The sequence below is a fragment of the Euprymna scolopes genome, chromosome 43, assembly GCF_053919585.1.
Source record: "Euprymna scolopes isolate OS-2025 chromosome 43, ASM5391958v1, whole genome shotgun sequence".
Classification (NCBI taxonomy): Eukaryota; Metazoa; Mollusca; class Cephalopoda; order Sepiida; family Sepiolidae; genus Euprymna; species Euprymna scolopes.
The window spans coordinates 6,281,262-6,302,944 of NC_136524.1; the positions used below are offsets into that span (position 1 = coordinate 6,281,262).

Here is a 21,683-nt window from a genome sequence, read left to right on the forward strand (position 1 = left end):
CGTGTGTCTATCTGTGTAACCAAGATGTGTGTATAGTGTACGTCTGTATCTGTTACTACATGTGTATTAAAATGAATCAGCTGTTTTCGGCAAGAAAAGTAAAGTTGATACAATCAAGACGAGATTCGGAGTTTCATATAATTGGTGTGATGTTATGGAGAATTTTAAATAAGGATTCGAGAGTCGGACTTTTGGAAAATTGTCGGTTCTGTGTTATTGACGAAATAAATTTATAATTCGAGACCGGATTTTTGTAGAGGTGGCGTCATGTTATGAAGGAGTTTTAATTGCCAGAATAGAATCGGATTTTATACAGTTAGCGTCACACATACGAATAAAATAGAACAGCGACTCAACTTACCCTATATCTTCTCCTTGAGTTTAAACTACCCACATTCTTTAAGTTTATGACTATGCTAGACACCCTATATACTTTTTGCATTACACTTAACATAATACACTCCTCCTCTATCTTGGAGCTCAATATAATACCCCAAGCACCATCAAAAGTTTCATTTATTTATTCATTTCGTTACTGATGAATCCCTCGCTAGATGTCACACGCCCATTACGTTACCTAACATCTTCTCTACTTTTCTGATGAGAAGCATTGCGCTTCAAAATGCGTTGTATAAAGCGTCCCCTCTATCCGCCAACTAACTGTATGCATACCCTTATTTTTAAAAAAAATCAATCATTCTATGTATACCAATATATAGTTTTTGTTTCTTCATTTCCCATTCTTATTGTCTCCTATATAACATCCAAAGAAATTTGATGAGCTTTGTATCATCCCGATAAGTCTCCTCTTATAGAATTGAATCTACTCTCTTCTACCTCACCAAGTTATATATATATATATATATATATATATATATATATATATATATATGTATGTATGTATGTATGTATTATGTATGTATTTATATATATATATATTTATATATCAAAAGTAAAGCCTCCTATTTTTATTAATTCAAACGGTTAAAGAGCTACGAAGACAGAAATAGAACTGTCAAAAGTAAAAACATTTTTCTGCTCCAGAATGTATTTTTCTACATAGTCATCATCATTCTCAATGTACTTTTGCGCATCTCCGCTTCTGATATATGTTCATGAAAAAGGTTGCTCGTTTTCTGTATCACACCATCAATATTTGCAACAGAGAAATGAAACTTTCAGGTCATGAATGGAGAAGTTCAGTAATCATAATAATGCAATTTGCAATCCCCTCTAATTCCTTCAGGCCGAATAAAAAAAAATAGAAGGCATTACTTTTAGAGTGCTCCTTGTATATATACTGGATGTTTTATCATTGATAACAAAAGAATGAAAGTCTACTTACATCTTTGGTCTTTGTCAATGCTTGTACGATCGACGGAACAAATTTTCTGCGCCAACTCGCTGGATTTTTCCAAAAGAATTTTACCAGAGGCAAAATGTTGTATAAATCGATAAAATGGTTTACTTGCTATCTCCTCCAGGTCCCGCCGAGACACGGAAGAACCGATTGCGACCACAAAGATTTTCACACCTGATTTCTTAAGCAAAGTAGCCTCTTTGAATGCCTTCTCGTAATCACTTGAATAACCGTCGGTGAAGACGACCAAAATCCTCTCTACGCCTAACTTAAATGAAGCCGGAAAGAACACAGCGCTTCTCACCAGATGTAGAGCATGGCCAGTCTTAGTTCCGCCTCCAATGTACTCGCTACTCTGAATTCGCTTCAATACTGCAGACTTTTCGAACCCCAAATCGAACCCCAGCACGTTCTTATACTCATGGTTAAACAAGGCAAAGCCGACCCGAGTCTGTCTGGGTCCGATATCAAAACTGCTAACAATCTTTTCTATTGCTTTTTTTCCTTTAGCGAATCCCTGAGATGTTACAGTTGTTGAAGAATCCAAGAGGAAAAAGACTTTGGCAACCATGTATCTGCAAGCTGAAAAAGAAAATGAAATTTCAATTTAATTCTTACAAAATGTTAAATTCAAATAAAATAATATCGTTAGGTTAATAAAAACAGAGGTGCAATCATATATAACCCTAACCCCGCACCACACGTATTAGGGGGTTTGAATTATTTATTCGGTTTCTCTGTACATGGGGTTTTCGGAAAACCTGACATAAAGATACTCCCCCTCTAACAAGTAAACCTTGACCATATATTCAAAAATAGTATCGAAGCCTAAATAAGCTGCCAACTATAAACTGACTTACACGAAGACTGGCACAAGTTCTTTCAGTGATGTTACCTCAAGTAACTGGATTTAGCTAGATATTCCACCAGACTAGACGAATTTTTGTCCCGAAATTCGATAAGAACAAGAAACCAGAATAAAGATATACTGAAACACACAGGGTAGAACGATAAACAACACTACAGATTTATTTAAACCTTTTATTGACAAAATAACTTTGCTGTTCTAAAGAAAACAACACTGCAGATTTATTTAAACCTTTTATTGACAAAATAACTTCAGGTAACCTCGAGTTAATGTGGCCGCCTTCAGTCTCAATTACCGCCTCGATACGGATCCGGAAATGAGAGAAAATTTTTTTCATAATCGACCCAAGACTGTATCCTAATAAACAAAGTCTCTGACAACATAGATAAAGTACTCTCCCTCGATACTCGCACACAAGTACATGTATTTGGTGACTTCAATGTCCACCATGGTAACTGGCTTAGATTCTCTACTTACACAGACGCAGCTGGTAGCACAACACATAACTTCTCTATATCTTATTCTCTATCACAAACGGTTACATCCCCGACACGTTTCCCTGACCAGCAAGATCAACATGTCTCACTTCTAGATCTGTTTCTGGCCACAGTTCCCGATGATTGCGTAAAAAATGCCCAAAGCTCACTCTGGAATGCTGATCACTCTGTGACAATGGTAGAAATCGCCCTAAATTCTCGACCCAAAACTGAAGAGTCACTGTTTAAGCAACGATGTATTATAAAAAGGCTGACTTGAAAGCCATCAGGGATCTCATCAAAGATGCCCAATAGGAAAATATCTTTTCTCTTTCCGGTGAAAAATGCGTAAATGAAACCAATGAATGGCTCAAAATGCAATTTAGGTACATGTCATTCTATAGCAAGCCACACTCTCGCTAATGGTTTACTTCTACTTGTGCAGATGCCATTGCTCAAAGGCAACATACGTACCGCAGATTTAACCGACATAAGTCCAGTTCAAACAGGCAGAAGTTTTTAGAAGCTAGAAGTCATTGTAAGAGAGATGTAGCGACAGCTAAGACAGAATATACTGAAACCACTAGAAAACGTATCGAAGCACAGAAATTAGGGATCCGTGATTTTTGGAAAATCTACAACAACGTATTAAATAATGGGCAGTCGAAAATTCCCCTTATCCAACAATCATGGGGTTGTTTGCCTCCAACTCCACACTGGACCCTCCTAACCACCCCCTCCCTGACTTTTCTTTGCGGATAGACGCCACACTAGACGATGTAAAAAATCACCCCTGCTTAGGTGCATGCTATCATAAAAAATCTTGACACTTCAAAAGTATGTGGACCTGATCTCATCCCGGCTGTGCTATTAAAAAAGTGCTCCGCCGAAGTAGCTCTGGTTCTTTCTAAACTTTAAAACAAATGTCTTAAAGAATCTTGCGTTCCTGCCTGCTGGAAAACTGCTTCTGTGGTACCAGTTTTCAAGAATTCTGGCGAAAGGACTGACCCATTAAATTATCGCCCTCCCTCTTTTCGCCAAAATATTTGAGTCCATAATTAATCAAGCTCTAGGCCATTACCTTAGAGTTGCTAAACTTCTGACCGACCATCAATATGGATATAAACAAGCCCGTTCAACAGCAGATATCCTAACTGTAATCTCTGAAAATATATACCATTTATTAGACATGGTAGCTCTAGATATATCTAAGGCTTTGGCAAGGTATGGCATGAAGGTCTTCCCAGGAAAATCAGATCATATAGTATCACTGGAAGAATACATAACATAATTAAATCCTTCTTAGATAAGAGAAAAATCCAGGTTGTCCTCGATGGTCGTACATCGAAACAATATGATATAAATGCGGACCTCTATTATTCCTAATATTCATGAATGACCTCCCTTATAACATTGTCTCTGAGATGGGTATATTTGTTGATGACACCACGTTCTATAACAAGCACGAGAAGAAAACAAATGAACACATATCTAAGGAAATGGCAGAAACACTGGAGGAAGACCTCCGATATATAGTGGAATGGGGACAAAAATAAATGTTCACATCCAATGCTGCCAAGACTAAGCTCGTTTCCTTCAATAATTACAAGAAACCTTCTCTATCACCTATAGCAATGGCCAAAAGCACATTACCTGAAAGTACTTCCTTTAAACTCATCGACCTAATGTTCACAGGAAACATATATATATATATATATAGATATATTGAGAGCATTGCCAAGGCTGCTGAGAAACAGGTGGCCTCGCTCTCTACCGTGCTATGTTGTATCCTTCTGTCTGTTTTACAAGTATTTTAATGGTGAATGCTATGAAGAACTACAAGCACTTTTACCCTCTCGGCGTGAATACCACTGACAAACACGCAAGCAGCTGTTCCAGCTCTACACAGTAGAGATCCCTAGGTGTAAAGAAGCCTTCTACTCCAATACCTTACAAGACTGCGAGACTTTAGAACTCCCTTCTGGGATTCTGCTTTCCCAACTGTACTGACATGCAGAAGTCCAAGTGTTATGTAAACAGACATCTTGCTGCTTATCTTCCTTCATTATATCTCTGCAACATGTCCCCGATAGTAACCCCCTACTTCAAAGTGGCACTGTGCCTTGTTTGGGGTGAAAATTGAATTTTAAAAATGTTGTAGCACTCCTTCTGAAGCCAAGCCTGGGTGTCTTTGGACTTGTGGTCCGGCGCCAAGTCATGTTGCCATATCCTTGGTCTACAAGCGGCCACCTGATTGCACTAGGGAATCACTACACTTTTCACCATATTCAGATAGACGTTGGTGTTGATTTTCAAGCCAACTTTGCAGACCGTAGATCGGCCGATGATTGTCTTTGTTATTTAGGCAATCCAGCAATGCATTTTGAGGGTATCGGCAATGGTCCTGTTGACTGGTAGAGAGCATAAGGAGTACAGCGGCACATCTCCTATCTCGCTCGCTGACCATCGTGTCACTTTCAGACATGATAGCTGGCTCATCGCTCGTGGGATTTGTATACAACTGGCCAACTAGTAAATGGTCTGCAAGGAAGAAAACCGGTTTTTAGTAAACGGAAATGGAACCATGTCGTTTTAAGGAGACAATTTTATTGTTTCACCCTGAAGTTTACTGGTCAATTTGGAAAATTGATGTTCTTAAATTCTTTACTAACTCAACTGTGACGAAACCTTTAATATTCAAATATCTATTCATCTCATATAGTAATCGCAGCCTCAATGTGTTTAGGTTTGTACATATGTTATTATTCCGTTTTTCAAATGCGTATTTAGTTGTAATCATAGAATATCAGATGGCCCAATAAACTAATCCTCAACGAACAGGCTCTACATGAACTGCACTACAAGTAGTTCTGTTTAATTTTCTATTTGTTTAGGAATTCATTTCCCACTGCTTTTTTTACATGGGGTTCACCACTTATCGAGGCCCGAAGGCCACTCAGGGATAAGGATTGTTTCGTGTACAGTAATCAATGAGATAATATTGTAGTAATCATTTGTATTGGGGGTTTTGATAGAGTGTCTTACTTAAGGGGGCGGTTTGTCAGGAGTTTGTTTATGTTGGACTTGAAGACGTCCAAGTTGTAGTCAGGTGGGAAACAGGCAAGTGGCAGAGAGTTCCACTGGCGTGCAGCTCTAAGAAAGAAGCTTTGCTCATGGAATCTACGTTTGGATTTAGCCACAGATAAAGAGTGGGGAAAATTATTGACAGTAGTTTCAGCCAGACGAGTGTTTCTCGTGAAAGATTGGCAAGGGGGGCGAGGGATTTGAGCTCAGACAAGCACCTGCCATGGAAATTGTGATAAAACAAAGACAGGCTTGCAACGTCTCTTCTGTGGGAGAGAGGTTGCAGGAAAGAGAAAAGGGCACCCCCCCCCACTAAACCACGAAGTCTATTTTGTACTCTGTCAAGGCAGGATAGACTGTTTTTAACAGCTCCTGTCCAGATGTGGCAGCAGTACTCCATCCTTGGACGTACTTGGCTTTTATAAAGATAGAGAATTGCATCAGTAGTAAGATATCTTCTGGAGCGGTAGAAGGATCCCACCATTTTCCCAGCGTCCCTGGCAACAGATTTGATGTACGTGTTCCATTTCAGATCAGGAGTAAAGGTCAAACCCAGAAGCTTGTCAAAACATGGAGCCTCTCCAAGAGCCATCCATTTCAATCGATGCCAGATGGGGATCAGACGTTGATGATGTAAAGATAGAAGCTTGGTCTTGAATGCATTAAAAGTGCCCAGCCGCCTCTTCTCCCACTGTACCACGTGCTCAAGGTCCGAGGAGAGAGAATTAAACAAAACTTTGTCATTTACGGCCTTTGATGTGTTGCCATAGATGGTCGTGTCATCAGCATAGATGTCAACGAATGATTTTAGTATGTGTTTTGGGAGATCATTGATGTAGATCAGGAAGAGAGTTGGGCCCAGGATGCTCGACATATCAAAGGCCTTCGATAAGTTATGGCATAAAGGCCTACTTCACAAGATTTCCACCTACGGTATAACTGGAAATGTTTTCTCTATCATTAAAGCATTTCTCTCCGATAGGCTCATAAGAGTAGTGGTTGATGGGCAAAAATCAGAGGCCCACAGTATTAATGCTGGAGTCCCTCATGGGTCCATCCCGGGCCCAACTGTCTTCTTGATCTACATCAATGATCTCCCAAAACACATACTAAAAGCATTCGTAGACATCTATGCTGATGACACGACCATCTATGGCAACACATCAAAGGCTGTAAATGACCAAGTTCTCTCTGATTCTCTCTCCTAAGATCTTGAGCACGTGGTACAGTGAGGGAAGACGGGGCTGGTTACCTTAAATGCATCTAAGACCAAGCTGCTATCATTACATCATCAACGCTCTGATCCCCATCTGGCATCGATTGAAATGAATGGCTCTCGGCCAGGGAAGGCCCCATGTTTTCATAAGCTCCTGGGTTTGACCTTTACTCCTGATCTGAAATGGAACACATCGGTGGCCGAGGTCGCTGGGAAAATGGTGGGATCCTTCTATCGCTCCAGAAAATATCTCACTAATGATGCAATTCTCTATCTGTATAAAAGCCAAGTACGTCCAAGGATGGAGTACTGCTGCCACATCTGGGCAGGAGCTGCTAAAAACAGCCTACCTTGCCTTGACAGAGTACAAAATAGACTTCGTGGCTTTTCTCTTTCCTGCAACCCCTCTCCCACAGAAGAGACGTTGTGAGACTGCCTCTGTTTTATCGTTATTTCCATGGCAAGTGTTCGTCTGAGCTCCATTCTCTGGTCCCCACTCGCCAGTCTTTCACGAAAAACACCCGACTAGCTGAAACCACTGTCAATAATTTTCCCCACTCTTTATCCGTGCCTTAATCAAAACAAAGCTTCTTTCTTAGAACTGCACGATTGTGGAACTCTCTGCTGCTTGCCTGCCCCCCTCCTCACAACTTCAACCTAGATATCTTCAAGTTCAACACAAACAAATTCCTGATGAACCGCCCCCTTTAGTAATGACACTTTATCAAATCTCCAATACTAACGATTACTACGATACTATCCCATTGATTACTGTACACGCAATAATCCTTATCCCCGAGTGACTTCTGGGGCTTGATAAGTAGTGACCACAATGTAAAAAAATCCGGTTTGGAATCCTGATAGGCTGATAGTAAAACACCGCAACACCTTTCCGGTAACTCCTGCAGCTGCGCTGGCCCCGGCTGTATTGATTTGCCTTTCCGTCGGACATTGTTTGCAATGCCGAGAATGGGTCCTTGGTAACTGGGAAATTTTAGGTTTCCTCGCTATTTATAATACCGCTGGTGTGTTGCATTTGTTTTGTTTGTTTGTTTTGGCTTCGATTGTTGTTTTCGTTTTACTTATTTTCTTTAGTTTTGTCGACCCTTTTTTATCTGTACTGTTCAGTCTTCCCTTTTACTTCACGCTTTTGTTTAGCCTTTCTTCCTTTACTATTCGTCTTTAGTCGTTTTCTATTCTGTTTGACCTTTTCTCCGCCTTAACTTTTTGTAATTTGATTCCTCTAATGCTTTAACGTTTTTTGTGTCTTTTTTACTATTATTCGTCTAAAAATTATTGATTTCGGCACTCTATAAAGTTCCATATAAAGTTGCTTATAATTAAATTAATACGGTTTCAGCGTCCAATTTGCTGTCGTGACAAGAAAGACAAAAATCGTTTTTCTAAGTTTAAATTAGACCATGAATAAAGATTACTTATTTTTGTGTTGATCGTTTCAAAATAATTTCATAGATTTAAAATAAAATTGGAATTTAGGATGTCAAAAAAAAAACTGCGAAATAGCCATAAATAAGCAATTCCAAAAACTTTTAAGTAACAAATAGCCAAATTTAAAACTTAATTGAAAAAAAATATAAGGAATCAATATTGAATGAAATCCCACATTTTAATGTGAAACAAGGCTGACTAATCATAAAAAAATCAGCAAATGTGACACGGATTGCGATTGGGTAGGGAATCCAAAAAAATATTTTGAAATAGATGTATCCTATACAAGAACTAACATTTGGTTGGTTGTTGGTTGGTTAGTTGTTTTACGGCATATTAACCCATTTCAGGTTATTTAATCCCGAATCCAGTGATTTTTAAGAAAATGTTTTTAATAGAATACATTTGTTTGTTTTTTTTTCAAGTTGGTTTCTATTCAACACATAGTTGGAGCTCTAACAGCAACTACCACTCCGGGCCAGAGTAGTGCTGAGAGCAATGATAATTAAAGGATTGTTCCACACTCACCAAAACCCGCAAGCTGTGGCCTCACAATCGGATATAGTTAAAGGTCATATTCAGGACGCTAACATTTACAGAAGACCATCGGTCAGCTCAGTGAGACATATAGACAGATTGGTATAAGTGCTGGATCTTGGCTAAAAACCATCAGCAAGATTAAAAATGGGTGTGATATGATTGCGATTGTCGTTATATCGGATTATATTTCGTACCGATACACAGGACGCAACTCATGAAAATCAAAATAAAATAAATGTAATGAATCCGAAGGTGCACAGCCCTGTCAAAGAACACGAGTGTTTTGTTGTGACATTTTTCTCAGAAGAATAATGGCAGCATACTTTTCCGATGTCCGATGCAAAAGGTTTCGATAACGTTGATCGAAACACAAATGATTTTGTGCTGTCTCTCTCGTGAAAGGAAGGAGAATGGCTGTCTTAAATATATTCGAATACAATATTCAGGTGAGACGTGCCAAGTTATGTACAAACATCAATTTGCTGATAGCTATATATCACTGATAGTATTATATAAAAGAGTGGTTTTAGGTTCAATATAAACAATCATTATTTACCATTTGTCAGAGAAATTCCGGCCCTAATGCTGTTCAAATGCATGGAAAGTTATTTTTACTGGTTCTTAGTAATCTGATATCAGGTGCACAATCAGGAGTTTCCGGGTATATAATTTGATATAAATATAATATATAATTTGATATAAATATAATATAATTTAATTCAAATATAATTTAATATAAATATAATATAGCGCGGGTGTGCGGACGTAAATGAACTCTAAGTGACGTCATCGGTGGAGAAAAAAGGGTTATAAAAAAGAGCGGCAACGATCTCGTGAGAGACAAGATAACGTTCGGGATCTCGTAAGAAATGTTGAGAACGTTACATTGGTGACGTCACAGCCGTAACGACGAGGAAATAAATGTCGTTGTAAAAAAAACAAAAAGCGAGTCAGAGTTATTTCCCATTCGTTTTCCTGGTCTCCTTTTGCTAAAGAAACTACACACAACATGGGTTGGTTCGCGGATAACATTACATAAACATGACTAATTCACAAGTTTATGGTGAACTGCCAAGACCAATTCTGTTCAGTGATGTAAAGTTCTTAAGAAGCGTATGTGTGCTCTAATCCAGCGTGACTATTTTTTACTTTCAATCTTGTTTTATTTTAATAATACAAAATAAGATCCTCTATCGACCAAGGCTTTTGCGGTATTAGTAATTCGGAGTCTGAAAAGAAAAACACTGAAATAATCGAATTCGTATCCCTATTTCCGTTCTATGTTGGTATCAATGCGTTTACTTCTGTGGGCAGGTGTTGTGCTTCTGAAAACAGAAGTCCCATATAAGTTCGGTGACGAGATAATTTGTGAGCAATTGGATAATCGTCTACACTTAGCGTTCTGTGATTACTGAGACGACATGCTCTTAATGTCTGATATTCACAGTAATTCCGTTGACGAGTCAAACAGTGCAGTGTCAACAGGCGAACTTTCAGCTGAAGTGGAAACGTCTTAAGATGCATGCAGGTTATGAATTAACAAGTTTTTAACTACCTCATAAAATGCAATATAGTGAGTGACAAGTTATATGGATTTTATCCTGCAACATTAAGTGCTGACATGCTGATGCAATATCACACTTGATCGACGGCGATAACCGAAACAGTGCAATGTAAAGAGGGACTTTCAGCTGAGGTGTATGCATATCCTTACAAGTTATATTTTGTTTTTCTCATCATTGTCCTAGATGAGCAGAGTCGTGGCGCACATTCGTCTGTTGATGTGTCAAAGGTTTCTCTGAATCATTTCTGAAATCTATGTCACTGTACATAGGCAACAGATGTCATCTATTATAAATATAATAATTGCGTAATATATATATATATATATATATATATATATATATATACTAGCAAAGATACCCGTGCTTCGCACGGAGCTTTGTTGCGCACTCGGGTACCAAAATCTGTGGGCACCTTTCCAGTAAGTTGATGTTGTAAGAGCAACGATTGCATAAGGTGATTAACATTTTAACTACCTCTTGTAGTGACTGAAATTCAATCAGGAACTTCACAAAACATTTTCATCAAAAAGGAAGGTTACTTGATGTTACATAGTAAATTTTTCATTGAAGTCATTTTCAACTCTTGCTTAAATTTTATCTTGCACATTCAATACTAAAAACTTACCACAATCAGATCATGTCAGTTTTTCCTCATATCCATTTCTCGAACTTTTCACTAAAGAGCCTCAGGGTAAACTACATTTCTGCTGCTTTGATTTGGAGCCAGAATGTAGAGTTTTTCTGAACTTCCGCTCCGGCTGATGGAGACGTAGAACATACCATGACTGAAGCAGTCTGATGTCAAGTCTACGCCAATGGTGTTAAATGTCTGACCTTGACTTTTGTTTATGCTCATTGCAAAACACACCTTCACAGGAAATTGGAGTCTCCGGAATTTAAATGGAAGTACTGAGTCCGATGGAACTAAGGGGATCCTTGGCAGTAGAACGGTTTCGCCTTTGTAGGGACCACAGGAAATGGTGGCCTCAAGTACATTGGTGTGCAATCTGGTGATAACACATCTGGTTCCGTTTGTTATTGTTGGCGGTTCCAAGGATCGAAGAATCATGATTGGCGATCCAATTTTGAGATTTAAAATGTGTGGAGGCATTCCAGATATCTCCAAAGAGTTTAAAAACTCCACAGGGTAGTGAACAGCTTCATATTCATTAGTAGCTGAATCAACTGACTTGTATTGCTTTGTGTCTCCTGGAAATTCATCCATTATTGAATTGTTCAAATGATTCACATTGCTGTTTAATGGCGAAATAATAGCCCTCTCAGCAAGCCAATCCGGTGATTTTCCATTGTTTTGCAGGTCTGGGTACACTTTGTCTTTCAGTTGCTTCTGATTACCGACACATTTACCAAGCGCAGTTGGAATCTTAATTGTGTCAGGTGAAGAAGTGATAGGAAACTGACCATTACCGATTTGGAGAAGCAATTTTGAGAAGTCTGCTGCAGCTGTGTTATCAGAGATATAGGCTCTCATATTAGTAGTCAGTCTCTTCACTATAACGTGCCTCCAGAGATAGGATTGTTTCAAACTTGCATTGACAATGTTAGCCCTTGTGCCATTTTTAACCACTGGGAGGATTTGACGGAAATCACCGCAAAATAAGGTTGGAATGCCACCCATGGGATTCTTGTTTCCTGTGATGTCTTGCAGTGTTCGGTCAATTGCTTCATAAGCACTCTTGTGCGTCATTGGGGCTTCGTCTACAATGATTGCAGAGGTGTCTCTAATTACATTTGCCAAGGCTGAGTTACCAGTAATTTTGCAAACTGGCTGATCCATTCGATGAGTATCCAAGGGTACTTTAAAAGTGCTGTGAAGAGTGCGGCCACCTTGTAGTAGAGTAGCAGCAATGCCACTGAATGCTGTTGCAAGCACAATCTTTCTCATGGATCTAATCTTTGCAAGGATCAAATTGATTACAAAAGTCTTGCCCGTACCACCTGGAGCATCAAGAAACATCATGTTTTTGTTCATTTCACCTTGTGCTTCCAACATTGCCATGAATGAATTGTAAACTTCTCTTTGAGAATCGGTCAGTTTTTCTTGCATATTTTCTGCTTGTAGGGAAGTTCTTCAAGATTATAAGTAACTTCACGTTGATACTCTCTCGCGAGTCTTTCATCTCTCCCTTGCATTGGTGCAGGTAATCCATAGCTTGCCAATGGTTGACCGCACATAAGGAGAACTTTTTCTTCAATTAGACAAAGAGTTTTATTATAGATGTCCTCATTAAAATCTGCTTCTGGATTGTTAACTTCTTGCCTGTATCTGTGAAGAATGTCTTCAGATATTACATCACGAAAAGCCATCCAGATCTCAAGAGGATTTCTTGGCTCACAGGCTGTTAAAATTATCACAAATAGGCTTCGCAAATTTGAAGGTGATTGAGTGGCACTTGCCTCTCCTACTGCTTGATGCAAGTGATGGTCATTTTCTAGAAGGCCTCGAGCAAGGCACGCTGCTCTGTATGTTTCAAACACCTGACCATTGTATGCTCGCAAATTTTGAAATGAAGTTGGACCAGCAACCTCATTGAGCAACAGGCGTAAGAAATAACACTCCCCTGCTTTTGGACTAATCGTGTAGATTCTCCCAATGCATGGTGCCTTCCATACATCATCATTTTCAGTACCTTCAACTTGTACCCCACGCATTCTTCTCATCCATTTCTTTGTCGATTTGTTCCAAGTGTAAAACTCAGGGACTTCTACGTATTTGAGACCCCTTGCAAAGTCATCCTCATGGCAGAGTTGAAAAAATGCTGTCAAAGTTGTGGCAGGCGGTGGACCTTGGGCTCGTTCCAGAGCAGTATCAGCTGAGAACATGACACGCTGCCCATTTTCAAGATGAACAGAAAGTTGTACAATTGGGGGGAAATGTTCATGGATGGGATGTTCCAATATCCTCCAGGCTGCCTCTGAACTGCCGACATACCTTGCATTCTGGAACTGCTGGATCTCATCCACAATGTGACTTTGTACTTGGCCTTGTTGGTTAGCTGCTCCATCAGTTCTTTGTAGTTCAAACACTGCTTGATCACATCCTTTATTCACGTATTTGAGGACATATTTGATGCTTTGGATCGAGCTGCAAATTTCTACGTTAATGTGAGCGTTGAACTGCTGAAGGAGGACCTTGTTGTACGGAACAATCCACTGGTTTGTTATTTCTTGATTAACATACCGACCATTTCTCTTCATCCTTATTGTACCAGTCTGGCCTCCATCTTCTGGTTTTCTTCGCCTGTACTTGGGGTAAGAGTCTTGGCCTTGCTTGGTACACTGAAGAAATTCTTTTGGGTATTTTTTGGAACATTTGTTGTCAATCATACATGGACAATTTGGATTAAATGGTCCACAAGGTCCATGCACCATATGTGCCATCACTTTAGCATGAAGATCAGGATCTTCCTCTTTGTCAGGGATCTCTGCAGATATGCAGAGATCCATTTTTTCTGGTAGAAGTTTGTCCTCTGGGGCCTGCCAGGTGAGGATGTGTGCATGCGGCAGTCCTCTTTTTTGATATTCAATACTGTACAGGAAAGCCCTCAACCTGCCAAATCCTCCCTTTTTAATAAATTCAAGTAACTTTTTTAGCTTCTTCCTGAAAACCCTGGCAACAATATCTGGACGATCCTGAGGGTCTTGCCCTTGAAGACAATTTTCTGTAATTTCTGTCCACTTTGGATTTGTTGTGAACATGATGAAGAGGTCGGCTCGGCCCATTCGCCGAACATATGCCATGGCATCACTTTGACGCTCAAACATGTATCGAGGGCCTCCTGTATAAGTTGCCGGAAGTACAACTCGTTGACCAAACTGTTCTGGATTCCCATCCTCCCTAAGAATTGAATCTCTCAAGTTGCTATAATTGTCAGCTCTCAGGGTCTGTTGCTCACGCCTCAGGAACTGTAAACGTTCTGTTTCAATCTTACAGTACACATCCACCAGCCATTGTTGAAATAGCCTTCGGTACCAGAGAAAATAGTTTCCAGGCCGAGTCATTAAATGGTACGAATAAAATTGCTGTTGGGTAACTTTTCGCCCATTGGATGCCTTCATGTAGATGTTGTAAGATGGAGAACCATAGGGGTACATTAACGGGTACATTAAAGTATCGTAGAGGGGATGTAGTTCGGAGATCCATTTTAATGTATCATTTCTAAAACGCAAGACAATATCCCGGTTAGCTGTTGGTTCATTCTCCATTAATATTCCAATCTCATACGTTGTTGTTGGAGCATTGAATCGCCGTGGATGCTCTTCTTGCGGCCTTCGGTCTTCCCTTATGACAACTTTATGTTCTACCAAGTGTTCTTCTTCAATCCTCTCCTTTGTTGTTTTCAGCTGACAAATGAAGCTGTTGTTCTCATGTAAAAATTCAGTCAGACTTTGGAGAATGTCTCTATTGAGTCTACTGTCACGTCCCCGATTATGTAGTTCCTCTTCCAGACTATCCAAGAAGTAGACTTGAATAAACTTTGCTGTTTCATCTTCAGGTGGTAAAAGACTCCCAATCTGGTGGCAAACCTGGCCTCGAATTCTAAAAGAAGGATTCCACCCATGTACTGCCGCAATTTTGTGACCAAATGATGTCATTGCAAAACAATTGTTATAACTGCGTAGATTTTGCAGAAAATCTTTAGAGATGGGACCATTGCCGGAGAGCAAATCTTGAAGCAACTGAGGCAGTGGTGGAAAGCTATCAAGCACAACTTTGCCAGAACAACAACAACCAGGGGTTTCTCCTTTAAATTTTACAGCTGAGCAATGTTGACATACTTTGTCCATTTTTCCTATATCAGCTGTAGTGAGAGAGTCATTTTTGTTGTAGAGCAATCCTTTTCTATTGCAGTGTTCTATTTCATGGTGTCTCAAAGCAGTCATTCGTTGTCTAGCTGCCTCGTTTTCTGTCAATTGCTGGGGCAAAGTCATACTCTCTCTCCATGCAGCCTCTCGTTGTTGCCCTTGGTATAGGCGAAAGCTTCGTTGGGTTTCCGATTCATTCTGATGTCGTTGAGCCACTCTCAACTGACCTTGTGTACGTCTACTTACCTCATATAATTCATTCGATCGTAATATTGCTTCTCTTTCCAGTGCATATCTTTGCCTTTCTTGAATTTCATCTTGTGATGAATTTAACCGCCTTACAGCATGTCTAGTTCTGTCAGCTTCACGTTGGGTTTCTCTTTCCAAATCTGACAGTCTTGCTCTCCTTTCTCTTTGACGTATCCTGTTAAGTTCTAGACGTCTTTCTCTATCTGAATTGTTTTCATTGGAGCGAATTGCAGCAACTCTTAGTCTATTAGCTTCCAATCTTTCCATTCTTTCTTCCTCACTTTCGTTTCTACTTCGTTTGGGTGGCATAATTTCGGTTTTAAACGGAATTGTTTAACGATATTAATGATTGTAAATTAATTAAGCGTAAAGGAAATGTATACTAACTGAAATGGACGAACTATAAATAATATTTCTGAATAGTACAATTATAAACAATTATATTGTACCTATTTACTATGCCTCCCCACGGGACAGAGTTAGACACCAGGGTCGTTTTTTAACGTGGAGAAAAGGTACAAAAATAAAAATTGTCTCAGTCGTGAAGGATTTCTCCTCCACCGAAAGAGAACAAGAAAATGAAGTGCAGCATCTGAAGAACAGATACTACACTTTGATCTTGACCAAAAGGAATGAATAAAAGCGACCTACTTGTGACTCATTACTTCCGGGTGTAAACGTCACAGTCTAAAAGTAATAATTAAAAAAAAAAGTAAATGTAAAATAAATGTAATACCAACTTAGGTTAACTAAGTAAACAGTACAATTAAAACAGTTCTATTAAAACAAATAATTACTAAGATCTAGGTAATTGTTAGTCTCATTGTTATGGTTTTAAAGAAAAAAATGTGTAAAAAAAAGTTCTGCTTTTGTGAGTACGTGTATTTCTTTTAAATTACATAACCTTTTTATTTTATTATTTATATCTCTTTTAAATTTATATATTTTGTTAGTAAACTGGAAGAAATTCAGTTGAATAAAACCTTGTTCGTGTTCTTTACGTTAAACTCATATTTTTATAAAAGGTTCATCCGGTTTAAAGAAAGCACTAAGTTTAAATAAGACTGGAAATAACTAATTCAATATATAAATAGAAAAATGAAATAAATATAAGCTTTAAGTCTTAAGATAGTAATAATCAAAATGTAATAAATTATTTGTAGTTCAAATCTATGATAAACAGGCTTTCGAAATAGGCTCGACCAGAAAGATTAAATTGGAACGAAATTATAATCTCCGTGCCATTTTCAAAACAACCCCACAAAAGTAACGGTATCCTGCAGTTGGTTAAAATCACAACGTTGGTTGTAAGAAAAATGTAAAAGAAAATGCGCTTATCTGTTTATATTTACCTGTTTTATTTAATTAAAAAAAAAATTGGCTATAACTGGAAGAGAGCGTTATGTTTTGGGGGTTGTTTAAAAAATAGAATGGAAATAAAGTTAGTTCCGTTTTAATTGTCTTTAATTGCGGCAAGCGCTAACAAAATCGAAAAATCACTGTTTACATTCGAAATGTTAACTTTTATAGGTTTACAGGTTTGCTGACAAGGCTGGGGGTGTTTAATACAATTATTTTACTAAATTGATTTTTTTCATTTAAAAATAAAATTATTTCTTTTTTAATAAAGTTTTATTTTAAAATATTTGTTTTTGTTTATTTATATAAAATTACGATAGTTGAATTGTATTCTTTCAATTATATTGGCAAGTAAAATATAAAAGATTAAAACGGAACGAAATTGAAATTTCCATTACATTTTCAATACAATCCCAAAACATAAAGCTTTGCTCGCCAATGAATTGTTTTGATAATATACGTAAAGTGAAATAAATCGAATATAAAATTAAATGAAAATATATTAAATAATTAAATGTTAAATAGATTTTGTAAATAGTACAGTTGAAATGATTAGAATATTTCGAATACGTAATAAGGTCGAGGTAATTAGTTAAAGAGATTTAATATAATGTGATATGCAAATGAGCATAAGTCATTCGATATGGGGGTGGTTTGTAGACTAGTATATAAAGAAATTAGGCAAAGATTCTTATGTCTCCTATAACAGAAACATCCTAAAATGGGTTCTAATGTTTCTCTATCAGGAGAGATCTACCCTCTTACCTCCTTTATATTTCGTTGATGATGGAGAGCTGTACACACAGACAGAAACACACAAACCCTATTACTTTATAAAAATATAGATATATATATATATATATAAGAACAAATAATTAATAAAAACCTGTTCAAAACAATTTAAGAAGAGTTAAAACAAAAACATTTAATTTTCAAAAAAGGTAACACAAAGTAATCCGCAGAGTTTCGAAAGAAATACTTTCCAATTCAGAAATCAATCTGGTTAAACATCACATATTGAAATAAATATTTACTCACCTTCTACCGACGTTATCGTTGTGTGCCTAGTTAGTGTAAGAGTAGTTGGTGTGTTTCTAGGGACGGCTGTTGAAATAGGAAAAATATTTATTGTAGGCATTGTATATTTACTTTTTAGGAAGCCTTTACAAAATTATGAAATATTAACATTTTTAGGAAGCCCTAACAAAATTATGAAATATTAACATTTTTAGAAAGCCCTAACAAAATTATGAAATATTAACATTTTTAGAAAGCCCTAACAAAATTATCAAGTATTAACATTTTTAGAAAGCCCTAACAAAATTATGAAACATTAACATTTTTAGAAAGCCCTAACAAAATTATGAAATATTAACATTTTTAGAAAGTCCTAACAAAATTATGAAATATTAACATTTTTAGGAAGCGCTAACAAAATTATGAAATATTAACATTTTTAGAACGGTCTAACAAAATTATGAAATATTAACATTTTTAGGAAGCGCTAACAAAATTATGAAATATTAACATTTTTAGAACGGTCTAACAAAATTATGAAATATTAACATTTTTAGGAAGCCCTAACAAAATTATGAAATATTAACATTTTTAGAAAGCCCTAACAAAATTATGAAATATTAACATTTTTAGAAAGCCCTAACAAAATTATCAAGTATTAACATTTTTAGAAAGCCCTAACAAAATTATGAAACATTAACATTTTTAGAAAGCCCTAACAAAATTATGAAATATTAACATTTTTAGAAAGTCCTAACAAAATTATGAAATATTAACATTTTTAGGAAGCGCTAACAAAATTATGAAATATTAACATTTTTAGAACGGTCTAACAAAATTATGAAATATTAACATTTTTAGAAAGCCCTAACAAAATTATGAAACATTAACATTTTTAGAAAGCCCTAACAAAATTATGAAATATTAACATTTTTAGAAAGTCCTAACAAAATTATGAAATATTAACATTTTTAGGAAGCGCTAACAAAATTATGAAATATTAACATTTTTAGAACGGTCTAACAAATTTATGAAATATTAACATTTTAGGAAGCTCTAACAAAATTATGAAATATTAACATTTTAGGACGCCCTAACAAAATTATGAAATATGAACATTTTTGAAATGCCTAACAAAATTATGAAATATTAACATTTTAAGAAAGCTCTAACAAAATTATGAAATATTAACATTTTAAGAAAGCCCTAACAAAAGTATTAAATGTTACCATTTATAAAAAGCCCTAACAAAATTATGAAATATTATCATTTTTAAAAAGTCCTAACAAAATTATGAAATATTAACATTTTTAGGAAGCCCTAACAAAATTATGAAATATGAACATTTTTAAAAAGCCATCACAAACTTATTAAATATGAACATGTTTAGAATGCCCTACCAAAAGGAAGGTCCAAGCCGGCAAGATAACTAGTTCTGATAAATCCCCAACTATTGTGCTTAAGGGTCTGCTACCTGGACTAGCTCATATTCTTACAAGGTTGGCCAACGTTTGCTTAAAGAAAGGAGAAATGCTTTCCATCAACTACGTTTGTTTAGTAAATAGAAACGTTGTCATGGAACATTATAATGTTTGAGATGATTAATAATATTTTGTTGTTTTAGAATCAGGGGCATTGGAAAGATGGTTGGCCTGCCATTATTAATAATTTCGGAAATAAGCCCAACTGGAAGGCACGTGATTGAAAATCAGATACGTAGGAATTTTTATAACACATCATACACAATAGAGTCAATTGCAATAAATATGTTCAGACTTATGTGCGCCATGGGTAACTTGTTTGAATCTCATCTTTTTAAATATTTCAGATTAGCATTATTGTATTATTGTTGGGATTATTCGAATTACTGTTCTCATCTTGGGTATTATTTTTCATTGCGTGTTGGCTTATATAACATCCGCGCTTCATCGGGTGTATCTTATCGAAATCGCGAATGTCTCTCTCGAACTTGATAATTCGCTCTCGATTTCAAACGGAACTTTTTATTCTATCCATGGGAGTACCATGCGCTAGCTCCATCAGCCTCGACCAGATAGAAGTACTAAGTAATTTTGCAATTGTATTCTGGGTATCGTCCGCTCTAAGCATTGATACTTCAACCCCCAGAAGATTGTCACTGTTAACTTTATTTAGCAAGTATTTTGTCAATTACGCCAGGAAGCCTTCCAGTTTGCGACAAGATACATCGGAAGAACGTTGGAGGCGATATCGGTTGAAACGGTACAAAAATAACACTCAGGGTGAGGATAATAGTCCGAATCATCCAAATAATACGAATGAGTTGAATTTGTCATTAATTAAGTTTTTAACTACCTCATAAAAACAATCTACGTAGTGGCAAGATACATGGGTTGGCACTGGATCTTCGTTTCAAGGCCGATGTAGACATCAATTGAGAATCGCGTTGAATAATAAAAACAATCTTCTTAGTGGCAAGATACATGATCTAACCCGTCTTCAATTAGGAATCGCATTGAATAATACATCTACGTTGATAAATAATATGAGTAAATTATATAAATAGGTTTTTATAAAATTAATTAATTTCTTGAAAATTCTGCTAAAGTGTTGATCCATCCTCGTATTTATCAGATTTTTCGTCGGTTATTTTTGCAGTTATCTCTCGATCGTCCATATACATAAGGTTGTTTATTTTTATGTCTATGAACTTGTACCTAGCGTTACGCTAATTAAGTATGAAAAACAGTTTCCAATTACAGTTTCCACATTTCATTGTATTTCTTATAAGTTTTTATTTTTTTAATTTTTCTTACTCGTTGTTTATTTTTGATCTGGACTACATAGTGCATCGTGAAATTTTTAGTTTTACACAGAAAACAACACAAGGGAAACGGAATATTGAAAATTATTTTTAAAGATTATCGAAAACAAGTGGAAAGAACTGGGAATCGGAAGATAATTGAGTCCAGAAAGATAGGCCTACAAATCAACATAGAGAAGACTGGAGTGGTGTACCAGCCCTCACCAGATAACAACGACCCATAAGAGCCTATAATAACAATCAACGGCAAAGTGCTAAAAGTTGTTGAAAACTTCAAATACCTTGGAATCACTCTAAGCACTGATAACCGTGCTGACAAAGAAATAAGCTGCCGAATCCAAAGCGCATGTGCCTCCTTTGGCAAGCTAGAAAAGAGGCTCTGGACAAGGACTGGTATCCGGCTAGAGACGAAGTGCAGTCTACAAAACTGCCGTCCTGCCAGCCCTGCTGTACTCAGCAGATACCTACACTCTGTATAGAGAACATGTAAGGAGATTGGAAGCCATCCAACAGAGACACCTGAGGAGGATCATGAAGATCAAATGAAGTGACTTTATACCAAACACGGAAGATCTCAGGAGAGCAAACCTAAATAGTTACCCTTGCTACTATGCAACTATGATGGACCGGGAACATTACTAGAATGCAAGAAAACCAAATTCCAAAGATGATCTTCTACAGGGAACTGGAAAATGGAACCCGCAAGGTAGGAGGTCAGAAGCTTCGCTACAAAGATGTAACAAAGAGGCACCTGAATGCAATGAACATCAATGTTAAGAGTTGGGAGGAACAAGCCAAAGAAAGGAGTGGTTGGCGGAACAGTCTCCACAAAGGAAAAAAGAAATAGAGAGAAAGTTTGAAAGTTAGAGC

The 21,683-nt window shown here is 37.1% G+C and overlaps 1 protein-coding gene across 1 annotated transcript in view; it reads right to left on the reverse strand.

Annotated features, from left to right (window-relative positions):
- The window catches only part of LOC145268402 (collagen alpha-6(VI) chain-like), a 110,579-nt gene that overhangs the window by 20,273 nt on the left and 68,623 nt on the right, over nucleotides 1-21,683 (reverse strand). Inside the window, exons 15-16 of the mRNA XM_080123963.1 lie at nucleotides 18,032-18,097; nucleotides 1,346-1,942 (exon numbers count right to left, since the gene is read on the reverse strand). Of these exons, the coding sequence (XP_079980089.1) occupies nucleotides 1,346-1,942; nucleotides 18,032-18,097 (663 nt within the window). The remainder of the gene's footprint in view (nucleotides 1-1,345; nucleotides 1,943-18,031; nucleotides 18,098-21,683) is intronic.